This window comes from Patagioenas fasciata, chromosome 2 (genome assembly GCF_037038585.1).
Source record: "Patagioenas fasciata isolate bPatFas1 chromosome 2, bPatFas1.hap1, whole genome shotgun sequence".
NCBI classification, from domain to species: domain Eukaryota; kingdom Metazoa; phylum Chordata; class Aves; order Columbiformes; family Columbidae; genus Patagioenas; species Patagioenas fasciata.
The window spans coordinates 45,134,358-45,147,010 of NC_092521.1; the positions used below are offsets into that span (position 1 = coordinate 45,134,358).

Here is a 12,653-nt window from a genome sequence, read left to right on the forward strand (position 1 = left end):
TTCCTAGAAATAAAGACTATGTTTTCACCTTGTAGGAGACATATCTACCCTATATAATACGCAGTAAATTGAAGTTGCTGCTCAATGGGGAAAATGACCAGACTTTGTTAACTTTTATTGATGAGGCAATGAAGACAGAACAGAAGAAAGCCATTATAGAAATGCATTACAGCCAAGAGCTTAGTCTCCTTTACATCCTGCAAGATGATTTTGACAGAGCCAAATATTACATTAGCAATGGCATGCAGATCTTCATGCAGGTAACAGTCTCTGCTATCTCTGCTCTGATTTTTCTGTATAAACTCATGGAACAACGAAGCTGTTGTTGCTGTTACTGCTGATATATTATACTCTTGAGAGAAACACCCATATACAATGAAATCTAGGTGCTTTCAAATCACATGCTAAAACTTCATTTGAATTCACTGCGTGCAGTGACGAGGGTTGAGCCAACCAGTGGAGTGCATCCTCCCATTTTAATTTATTTTGCTGATTTTATCTATTTGAAATTTTTCAGAGTAGTTGTTTGTGCAGATTAATAGCAATTTTATTTCATTCACCCTTTCAGAAGCCTCCTGTCCCCAGAACAAACTCAAAAATAGAGTATTAACTTGAGAGTTCCATCTGTTACCAAGTTTTGATGAGACTTGTAGGACTGTCCTAAAACCTAGGACAGGAGTTGCAACTGGAATATGCCTCTATAGTTGTCCAAAGCAGAGGTGCTCTCAGATTACAGGTTATTAAATAACTTATAAAGTTGTGTTGTAGACCATAATATATAGCAGCATCAAATAAATAGTTTGTAAAGAACTGAATGGAACCATACTGTAAATTCTGTATATGAAATCTTCCATTCTTTCCCTTTCTTTTCAGAGCTATTCCAGCATTGACAGTTTGTTATATCAAAGTCGAATGACAAAGCTGCAGTCTGTACAAGCTTTGACAGAAATACAGGATTTCATCAATTTTATGACTAAGAGAAGTAAACATTTTTTTCTTAAGTGATTTTCCTTTTATTGTGTTTAATAATTGTGGTTATCTGAACTTTGAATTTCTGTGTCTACTCCTGGAGGACTAAACTTCTGTTTGAAGGAGCAAAGGTCTGAAATTACCTCTTATTGTCATCTTGATAGTAAGAACAATTGCAATTGTATAAGATAGGCTTGGAGATAATTCTGTGTCCTATTGCCAAGTTTTATTAGCCCAACTATTTTGATAAAAGTTAAGTATCTCTCTTAAAAATCTAAGTAACAATTTTTAACTTTCAGTAGCAAATAGTGGTTAGCAGAGCTAAAAGATGGATGTGATATACAATTTATAGCTAGAGACGCAGTCAAGAAATGCAAATTTATGCACATAAATTGAATTATATATTAAATTTAGTTAACAGTTCCACTATATTCCTCCATATTCCTGTACAGAAAGGTACTACCCACTGGTGATTCCCAGTGACAGTTGACACTGATGTGCTTATTGAATCTTCTGTGTTTCAGCAATAAACAAAAACAATACAATCACCAAGTAGTGCATTTAATACAAGCCCAGAAATGGAAGCGGGTTGTCTTATTGCAGTTTTATGGTATGAATGTTAGATTATGTTTAGTTTAGGCCTTTTTTGATCTGTTTGGATTTAGATGCACATAAAGTATTTTAAATTGATTTCTAGGTAACTTAGCTTCACAAGCTTCCCTTAAGAGACTTCTCAGAATTTGGACAAGCAGATATCCAGATGCTAAAATGGATCCTATGAACATCTGGGATGATATCATTACAAATCGGTAAAATTACATTCTTGGGTTAGCTTTAGTTCTGTCTGCCTGTTGAGTTCTGAGAGGGGCTTTTTCTAATGCTGCTTGTTTTCATATGGGGGGTTGTTGATCCAGCATGACTTTTTTTTTTTTAATCTGTTGTAATAACTTTATCAATATGACTGTTTTTTGTGTGATTAACATGTAGTGAGAAGCAAATGGAGTTTGAGGGAATAAACCACATTTTGGTATAGAAACATAAATCTCAGTTCAGGTGTTTTTTTCCATTAGTGACTACATGCATGGCAGGAGATACCCCACTTCAGCAGCCCTCAAACACATCGACTTGTAACTGAGTAGATCAGCTGCATTTAATTCAATGAAACACCACCCAAATGGGTGGTCTGTTATGAACAAAAAATACCTACTTCATAGGCAGTTCTAAAATTAGGGAGTATGCAAAAGAAGCCCAGGCTAGTTACTATCACTGTTTCATGTGTTTGTAAGAAAGTTAATGATCGTTGCTGTAATTAGTGTTCTGCTGTGTGACTCTTGCTAGAAAGAACAAAAGTCCTCTGGAGATTCCTTTGGATTACCTGTGGTGAAGCTGGAATGCTTTTTCAAATTTGAAAGTTTTATGGCATCCCTGTGGTGTCTGTCTTCATCCCAGTCCATTCTTCCAGTGCAAATGTAGATTCTTTCTCCTTTCCTAGGGGAGTCAACATGGCTTCACCAAGGGGAAGTCGTGCTTGACCAACCTCATAGCCTGTTATGAGGACATAACAAGGTGGATGGATGATGGCAGAGCGGTGGATGTGGTCTACCTTGGCTTCAGTAAAGCATTTGACACAGTCTGCCACAGCATCCTTAGGGCTAAACTGAGGAAGTGTGGTCTGGACGATCGGGTAGTGAGATGGACTGTGAACTGGCTGAAGGAAAGAAGCTGGAGAGTTGTGGTCAATGGGCCAGAGTCCAGTTGGAGCCCTGTATCTAGTGAGTGCCTCAGGGGTCAGTAGTAGGACCAGTACTATTCAAAATATTCATCAATGACTTGGATGAGGGAATAAAGTGCAGTGTCAGCAAGTTTGCTGATGACACCAAGCTGGGAGGAGCGGCTCCCTTGATGAGACCACACCTGAAATATTATGTCCAGTTCTGGGCCCCTCAGTTCAAGAAGTACAGGGAACTGCTGGAGAGAGTCCGGCACAGGGCAACAAAGATGATTAAGCGAGTGGAGCATCTCCCTTATGAGGAAAGGCTGAGGAAGCTGGGTCTCTTTAGCTTGGAGAAGAGGAGACTGAGGGATGACCTCATTCATGTTTATAAATATATTATGGGTGAGTGTTACGAGGACGGAGCCAGGCTCTTCTCGGTGACAACCAATGATAGGACAAGAGGCAGTGGGTATAAACTGGAACACAGGAGGTTCCTTTTAAATATGAGAAGAAACTTCTTCACAGTGAGGGTGACTGAACACTGGAACAGGCTGCCCAGGGAGGTTGTGGAGTCTCCTTCTTTGGAGACATTCAAAACCCGCCTGGACGCCTTCCTGTGTAACCTCATCTAGGTGTTCCTGCTCCAACAGGGGGATTGGACTGGATGATCTTTTGAGGTCCCTTCCAATCTCTGATATTCTCTGAATCTGTGTGATTCTGTGATGACTTCTTCAACAACTCTGCTGATACCTACTGTACTCTGTTATTTTATTATCTCTGGGTATCAGGAAAGTGTGGTTACAGAAGAGCTTATTGCAGTTAAATATTACGTGAATTACATGGCACAGCTTAGTCCTTTACAAACTCTCGTAACATTTATGACTTGAAGGGCTGTCGGCGTGTCTATACACACTTCTACGTGTGTATAGACATCCTTTATCTCATCTTAAATGGGTGTTGAAGGATGTGCCTTATTTAGCATCAAGCTGTGCTCCAGACTGCAATGCTGTCCTCTGCATTGAATATCAGTCTACATAATGAGGGATGCAGTTAAATTAGGTAGAACTGGTTGTAGAATGAAAAGGATTTAGCAATGGTTCATGGCAGTTCTCTTTCAAAAGTTGAGTATGGTCACTGGTTTTTTCTGCAACAGAAAGTTCAAAGTACCTGTTTACTTGTCTTGGTGTTATATATATTTGAATTGCATGTCAACAAAATACAGCCTGGTGCTTATACTATATAAACAAGACTTGTGTTTGTTTGCACTTTTGTCGAGTTGGAATGCAAGCAATTACTTGGTGAACATAGAGGTTGTGGTTATGATTTTTAAAAGAACAAACTAACAAAAAATCTCATTCTATTATGGATGTTTTTTAACACTTAATATCATCAGCTCAAGATCCTGAAATGCTCTGAGTCACCAGTCCCTGATTGTGATTTCCCAGGCTCTTCAAGGAGTATGTTTAACCCTTGCTAGAAGTGATCACTATAGCTTGCCATTTTTTCTTAGCTTTGTGTACTGTCAGACAGATCAACGTTTTTGAATGTTTATTCCCTTGGATGCGTACTGGAGTGATTTGTTCTCCTGTTGTCCTTGTGCAGGTGTTTCTTTCTTGACAAGCTGCAGGAGAAACTTCTCTGTGATCAGGCCAATCATAGTATGGAGGTGGATGAAGAATATGATGCTGGTGACCAAATGGAAGTGGATCAACAGGGTGAAGACATTTACTCAATGATTAAAAGCTGCAAATTTAACATGAAAATGAAGATACTAGAAAGTGCCAGGAAACAGGTGACTGTACTGTCTGATAGCTTCCAATTTTGTGAGAAAATACATAGAAACTACAGCTGGGAAAGCCTTGTAGGTTGTCTTAGGAACCTTTTTTGCTGGGGCAGAGCTTGTCTCTCTTTGCCCTTGCTGCCCAGGATATTCCAAAAGCTCAAGAAATTCGGTTCTGCAGAGAAAGAAAACATGTGGATAAATGTTCATTAAAAACTTGATGATGAGTTGTCATTACTGGAAATGTGCCTGGAGACCCCTTTGATCCACAGATGGTTTCTGACACTCCAAAGGGCGGATAAAGTATCTGAAATGCTTCAGTCTTTAATGGAAGGGATGCTTGCAACCAAACATTGTTTTTTCTTGTTTACAAATAATTTCTTCTGTACAAGAAAACAAATTCAGATTGAATCAATATCATTTACTTTAGTCAGAAATGATGAAACTTTTTATGATAATGTTTTCTTTTATGGTCTTCCGTAATGCTGTTAGGTTAGCACTTCTGTAAAGAACTAAAGCTAAGTGACTTAGAAATTTTGTTTTGGATCTGGCTGTTAAAATGAGTGAAACAGCTTTCTTAGATGGGCTTTTGGTATTTCAAGCTTGAGACAAGAAAAATAATATTTAAGTTGAGGTCTGCCTCATCTTCTGACATGTTGCAGAAATCTGCAATCAGTGACAGAGGTTATTTTTAAGCACTGTAATAACCAAATATAAAATTATTGCTGTGTAGAATACATATAGTAAATTAAAAATAAGATTTCCTTTAATGTTACTTATATGAAACTTTTCATCAAAGCACCAATGTAAGTGATTTGTGTAATGGTATTATAAACCAAGTTACATTTCTCATATGTGTTTGTACTACAGAACAGTTAATGCCTTTTTAGTCACGCAGGAAGAATTATTTTAATTTCCTCAATTTGTCCAACTTTTTTTTTTTCTTATTTCTCCTTTAGCACAAATCTGGTTTTGAATATGAGACGTGACAAGAAGTGCACCTCTATTTTATTATAGCTTTACTTATGTTACCTAAATCCTCTCATCCCTTAATTTGATTGTAGAAGGGTTTTTATTTCCTCGTCAGCTATATTATCTGAAAATTCTGTCTTAATCTGAATACAGAACAGCTTCTCAGTTGCCAAGAAGCTTCTGAAAGACCTACGCAAAGACACCAAAACGAGAGAAGACTGGCTGGTGAGGTGGAATCACGCTTATTGCCGCTTCGTGCATAGTTGCAGCTGGAACCAGAGTTGTCCTGAACGCATACTCTCAGTGTTAAAAACCATCTCCCTGCTTGGTAACAACCTTCTCTTTGCTTCACCTTGTTTATTATACAAAGCTACTTTGTTGTCGAATTACCAACTTTGTTTTTGAATTCCAACAGAAGATACCAAATCTGACTATGTTAGCAAGAATATAATGGCCTCCCGAAACCAGAATCTTCTTCTGGGTACTACGTACCACATCACGGCCAATGCTCTTAGTCAGGATCCAAGATGTCTTAAGGAAATTGGGGAAGAAAAAGCTGGAAAAATATCTGTCATATCAGGAGAAAGTCTTGAGAGTCCTGAAAAGGTAAATGAGAGGGGAAAAGCTTTTAGGTATTTCAGTATTGTACTCAGTACTTAAGTAGGTAGTGGTGGGTATGGATTTATGCAGAGAATGTGAAACCCATCTGCTTTTAGCAGTGATTTGTCCAGGAACACCAACTAGGGAAAGAAAAAACACCACTAGCAACAAAATGCTGTGGTTGCTGTTTTGTCTGGTTTCTGCTCTCCTAGAGTTCTGCACCACTGTAGCCTTTTTATTTGGGAGAGTGTTCTTATGTTTCTCTGTTCCTGCATTTTCTGTGGGGGGGAAGGCAGGACTTGGGAACACCATCCTCAAAGAATGACTTTATTTCAGTTGGGCATTTCTGACCTCCTTCATGCTGTCAGTGTATTTTATTTCATAAAGTGGCCTTTATGGTACTGATACACATTTTAGATAAATTTTAGTGATAGAGAGGAGAGGGGTTTTTTAAGACAGAGCATATGTTGGTCATCTTTGAAATTGCATGTTTTGTCAATTTTCTCAGATGCTGTGGCACTGACCTCATCTGTCAAATTGATTAAGAATTTGAAGTACCACTGCTGACTTCTTTCTGTTAATTCCTAAAGCTACCATGAAGATCCTTATATATAAACCATATCAATATACAGTAAAAAGTTGTTCTTAATCTGTGGTTTTATGGTTTTTAAAGAAAAGCAGATAAAGAAGAGATTGCTGCAAAAAAATATTTTAAATTTTCCTGTATGTAGAATCTTGAGCAAAAGCTTAAGCTTCATTTATTACGTAATTATGAAGAGCCTTCTTCTTAAGGAAACCTGAAAGATAAGCATAAAAGCTTTTCTGTGTCAGATAAGTCAGACTGGGAAACCAGATATTTCTATAAGATTAAGGATTTTAGCCTCATTTTAGCTTCATACTAAGCAGTACTCTGACCCTGGTAGTTTCCTCTGTACCTACCTGAAATGCAAACTATTTAATTTCAGTTACAGCACTTTTCAGTTGTTCCAACTTGCTCTGCAACAATTTTGTATGCTTAATAACTGCAGTAGCTACACTGTCTGAGGTTGGTAAGCTTGTTGGCAATATGAGAACGTATGTACTTGATTTATAAACATTGAGTTGTAAAGCATCTAGTTAAGTCCTTCATTGCGTGTGCTGCATTAGAAACGTATGATTAGTTATGACTATGTTTGTAATAGGGAAAAAAGACATCATATTTGAAACAGTTTGCGTGCTTTTTTAAACACAAATTCTAAGTATAGCTGTTATGCAGATGTTGCAAATATGTCTTAGGAAAAAATGGCATTTTTTATTATTCTGTTTTCTGTTACCTATTTGCAGAAATTCTAGTAACATTAACTTTTTTACAGTTACACAAATTCCACATGTCCAAAGACTAATTAAAGTTAAAAGCATGTTTTATATTTTTCCATCAAAAGTTGTGGAAGTTAAAATTTTGGAAGTTACTGCTAGAAATAATACCCCCTTATTTTTTTCCTTTGTATCAGCTGCTCAAAACCTCTAATACAGTTAAGTTTTGTCTACTGAAGACTTGCAACCAAGCTCCAGTTTCAAAAATAGTTGTTGAATGCTACTTGCTAACGTGTCTTTTTTCTCTCTTACGATTGAATTTCAGGTATTGGCAGGTCTGAACAAGAAGGCTTTTCAGAGTTTCAGCAGTGCCGCAATGAAGTCTGAAGAGGAGGTGCAGTCCCGCTCCATGGAACATATAGATGTGATGGGAGTTATCGATGCGTATATGACTTTGGTTGGTTTCTGTGACCAACATCTGCGTAGGGAAGAAGAAGGCTTGCTTGGTTAGTCAGGATTTCTACTGACCATGTGAGATGGTTTTATCTGTGATACATGAACTTTTGTGATACCTGAGCAGCACAGCTTGAATTTAAATGCAACAGTTTGTCCTCCAATTCAACAGTATTTATATTCCCTTTTTTTGCCCACTATTACTGCTAGCTTTGGTACTAGTGAATCACTCGTAGTCTCCCTCTCATTTGTGAGGTATATATCATATCCAGCAGATGCTTCTCTTGTTCCTTCCGAGACCGCAGCAGGGCTGTGTTTAAAGCAGGCAAGATACCAGCAGTGATGCAGCTTCCTGATAAAGCTAATCCTTACAGTCCCCAAGAACATGTGTTGCTGATGTGTGCAGTTCAAACAGATGGGAAGGAGAACAAAGTAGAAATACAAAATACATGGGGAAGAAAAAAAAACTTAATTGTAAAGATGAATGTTCCATATGATCAAAGACATGGAATGAGTGATGGTGTTTCTGATAATTCTTTTTTAATGTCTCTTGGCAGAAATTAGCCCTGCAGATCTGCAGCTATTCCCAGCTATTGTGGTGGAGAAAATGATAAAAGCTTTAAAACTGAACTCCAGAGAAGCCAGGCTGAGATTTCCTAGACTGCTGCAAATAATTGAAAGATATCCAGCAGAGACATTGGGTCTAGTGACACGAGAGGTTAGTTGCTTCCATTTTCCTGGCAGCAAATGTTGCTATAAATCAAATTTAAAAGGTGGGGGTGGAGGTTGGATGGATGGAGAGGTTAGACTGGTAAGTTTTGCCTCAGGTAAATCAGATCAATTTTATCCAATCATTGTTCCTTGTCTTTTCTCTAACTTGCTGAATCTAATTCATATGGATGGGAACTAATTTTCTTATAAGTTTAACCTTTTTATCATTATTCTGATTCCAAATAGTTAGTCTGAGAGCTGCTGGGGTGAAATTATGTTGCATTTTGTCTTCCTTCTGAATGATTTAAGTGGGCTGATAAAGGTGCGTAAGATTAGGGTGAGGAACATATCTTAGTTCTGTAGGTTGAGTTTCCTGTATGCAGGAAACCAAACAGCTTTTCCAGACTCGTTTTCCACTTCTCCCACCTCTCTCTGTCCTTCAGAGGTTACTACAGCTTCTTCCTCCCTTCACGACCTGTTCCTCCATTGCCATTCTGCGGCAGGATAGCGTGAGCCATGCTGCCTTCCCTCCTGCTGTGGGACGGAGAAGCTGAGAGGTCCTCTGTGACTCACGCCCGCTCCTGCCTTGGCCTGCCCGCCTTTCCAAGCCCATTGTGCTGGTGCTCACGGGGTGCCAAGGCCTGTCATAGGAAGAATTTGAGAGAGACAGAAACGCGGCTTAGTTATCCCAAGAAACTGAGAGCATAGCAAAAACGGGTGAGGTGCTCAAGGTGTGGCCATGGTGAAACTCTGGCCGTTCAAACAGAACCTGACACCTGGTCCAATGAACAAACCTCACCCAGAAGACAACTTCACCAGGCACTTCTTTTTCCTCTCTCTTCCTGTGAGATAAAGACTGGTGCTCCAATCTTAAACTCTGTTAGTAACTTAGGAAGGGATGAGACAGGAGGAAAGGGATCGGAGTCCGGTCTCATATTTCATGCTATCACAAGGAAATAAATTGTAGCACTCCTTTCAAAAGTAATAATGGCTTTTGGAGTGAGATGAGCATAGAGTATATTGTCAGGGGATGCTCTACTGAAGTAAATATATATCAGCAAGATCAAACCTCTTTAAAATTGAAGGAATTAAAAGAGAGTGGTAGGAGTTAAAGTATTCTCCTTCCTGGCTTTTTTTACTCAAACAAGGACTTCAACCCAGTGATGTTTGAACTATCCCTTCAAATTTTTGAGTTGTTTGTATGGGGTGATCAAAAATTATTGTGTTGTATCCAGACAGAAAAGCCACAGGTTTGACTATAAAGCCTCTGCTTGGCCAACAAACTCCAAATCTTTGTATAGGAAAACCTATTAAGCAGCAGCAGTTAGTGGTGGTGGTAGTAGTAGTAATAATAATAATAATGAAATCTGCTTCACTGAGGGATGTTTTGTGCAACTGAGTTGACGTTCTTTGTTTCCTTTTCACGTGTTTCTGTCTGTCAGGCTGGGCCACAGAGCAGTTTTGTTTGTGTGTGCTGTTTTCAAGGAGGACCAAAGCTGAAAGCCGTGCTTGTGTTTTTGCAGCTTTCTTCAGTTCCCTGTTGGCAGTTCATTGGTTGGATTAGCCAGATGATGGCACTACTTGACAAGGATGAAGCAGTAGCGGTGCAGCATACCATTGAAGAGATCGCAAATACCTATCCCCAGGCAATCATCTACCCTTTCATGATCAGCAGTGAAAGTTACTGTTTCAAAGATACTGCAGCTGGTTGTAAGAACAAGGAGTTTGTAGAAAGGTGAATTTGCAATCAGAGTAGCTCTTTTGTATGTTTTTTTTTTTTTTAAATTATTATTATTATCATTCAGGAGTGGAGATATTTATTTTTTTCTAATGAAACTGTTTTCTTTAGGGGTAGTCCCATGCACACTGAATTTTCATTTAAAGGCACAGGGAAAAACAATACATAAGCTCTCTTACTATTAGACATACTTGGGTTGGTGGCCTGAATACTTTCTGAAGTGTTGAGTACATACAGTCTCCAGGCTGTGGGAAGTTAGAATTTTTTCAAAGAAAAACAAGAAGACCACAGAGGGGCAAGCCCTTTCTGATGGTAATTCTGTGGTAGTCTAAGATTCTTTTTTCCTTTTCCTACTCTGCTGAGAGTGAAGGGAAATACAGTGCATTATTAGACTCTTACTGTAGCAGACTTAGCAGTGAGAGTCAGTACCCATCAAAGATGAAGGTAGCTTGGACATTTAGAGTCATTGTAATACCAAGCAAGGGTAGAGATACTTGAATAGAAGAAATGCTCCTACCAGACTTCAGTGAGTGACAGTGAAATGGATGCACATTATCTTTTGGGGAATGACAGCTCTTTGTTGTCTTCTCTACTTGTTCAGTGTGCAGCATGTGCATTCCTCTCCAAGCCCTCCCTTGCGTGTTTTACTATGCAATAAATAACCATTTATGTTGCAAATATGCTTTCTGTTCCCCCACCAAGCTCCTATTTTCGTAGTATGACTCTTAATTAAAAAATTGGGAGCTGCATGGCAAGGACAGTCATGCAACCCATGAGAGAGTTCTGAAGGGAGTCCTACTTAGCCCCAGATTATTTTGTCAGATTCTTGAATAAACATAGCAGACAATCTGGAGCATTGCTCATCTGCAGGCTAGGTGATGATGGCAGTTCCGGTTCTGTGATGCATTTTGTCCTTTTCTTTTAAAGGATCAAAAATAAGTTGGACAGGGGAGGAGTAGTTCAAGACTTTATTCACTCCCTGGAACAGCTCTCAAATCCCATAATGCTTTTTAAGGTAAATTGTCTCTTTTTTTAATTATTATTTTTTTTCTCCTTACCTTTCGCTTCATTCCTCACCCTCCATTTAAGAAGGAGAGTACTGGGTGGAGGCTGCCGCAGTTCAGTTGACACCACAGCCGCAGGAAGCGGTTCAACCCAGAATCGGCTGGTGATGATGTTGGGGTGTTGTCAGCAGCTTTTACTGGTGATGGTCTCCCTCTCTTGGTTGTTCTGCACAGGTGCTTTTCAGCTTTCTCCTTCAGGGTCTCTGCCCTGCCCCATGGTCAGTTTTCCTTAATTGTTACAAAATTACTCCTTGGGGCCATGTGTATGTTTTCTGACTGCTTGTGTTCTTCTGCCTTTTCCCTGCTCTCTGCTGGGCTTCCCTTCTACATTCTGAGTCCATCATCCAAAGGATTCTCATCTTGTATTAGATACCACTCCTGGCCCCATAGGGGCTTTCTTACTTTGCACTAGACACTATGGTAGTAAACATAATTATGTTACTTTATTACATAGAAATATTTTATCTAGAAATTGAATGAAAGGGAAATATTTCCGTAGTGCTTTGATTGCTCTTTTGCTTGTCAAAAGGCACATTGACTATTAATAAATACAGTAACCTAAATGCAATTTGAGTGGATTACCAAAGAGTGCAAGTCTGTAAACTTTTTCTCATTATTGATCTGTTTCCTTTTGTTTGCAGGATTGGGTTGAGGATGTCAGAAACGAGTTGAGAGAAGCTCAGAGGAATAAAAATAAACTTAAGGAAATGTACGAAGGAATGTATAAGAATTTGGGAAGTTTAGAGGCTCCTGGCCTTGGATTGCTGAGGAGAAGGTTTATTGAGGTATGTGTGATTACTGAGCAGTATTGGCATCATGTCCTTTTCTAGGAGGGACTAGAAAGTCAAAAAAGGGGACCAGATCACAGCTCTTACAGGTGTTCCAGGACTGGATGGGACAAGAGACCAAGTCAGGAGCACAGGACTGGGATTTCTCTGCTAGAAGCTATGGACTTTTAATAGTTCACTTTCCACTTCTGACTGCCCTGCAGGACTAAATGTTCCCTCTTACTCAGCTTCTGCCCCCCCCGTGCCTGCATGCTGCCAGGTTCTCAGGGCCTGGGCCTCTCTGACCATCCGTGAACCTGCACAGGAATCTGGCCTTGGTTTTTCCCTTGCTGCCAAGGACATATGAGCACTTTGGGGTGTTTTGCTCTATCATGCTATTGAAATTTGCTGTTGATATTAAGTTATTTAGAGTAAGTTATTTAGAAGGGTTACAGCTATGAAGAATTACAGAGAGGACTTTACAAAGCTAAATGAGATCTAAAATAGAGAAAGTCAGTGTAGAAGAATGAGGTGATGCATGTGGCAAAAAAATAGCCTAGTTTCATATATAAATGCTTGGGGTTTGAGCTGA

The 12,653-nt window shown here is 39.2% G+C and overlaps 1 protein-coding gene across 3 annotated transcripts in view; it reads left to right on the forward strand.

Annotated features, from left to right (window-relative positions):
* The window catches only part of PRKDC (protein kinase, DNA-activated, catalytic subunit), an 84,242-nt gene that overhangs the window by 59,100 nt on the left and 12,489 nt on the right, over window positions 1-12,653 (forward strand). For all 3 annotated transcript variants that reach the window (XM_065830626.2, XM_071804136.1, XM_071804137.1), the window contains 11 exons: window positions 36-260; window positions 874-982; window positions 1,667-1,778; window positions 4,286-4,475; window positions 5,589-5,763; window positions 5,851-6,041; window positions 7,654-7,834; window positions 8,339-8,499; window positions 10,016-10,227; window positions 11,158-11,245; window positions 11,936-12,079. In XM_065830626.2, the coding sequence (XP_065686698.1) occupies window positions 36-260; window positions 874-982; window positions 1,667-1,778; window positions 4,286-4,475; window positions 5,589-5,763; window positions 5,851-6,041; window positions 7,654-7,834; window positions 8,339-8,499; window positions 10,016-10,227; window positions 11,158-11,245; window positions 11,936-12,079 (1,788 nt within the window). The remainder of the gene's footprint in view (window positions 1-35; window positions 261-873; window positions 983-1,666; window positions 1,779-4,285; window positions 4,476-5,588; window positions 5,764-5,850; window positions 6,042-7,653; window positions 7,835-8,338; window positions 8,500-10,015; window positions 10,228-11,157; window positions 11,246-11,935; window positions 12,080-12,653) is intronic.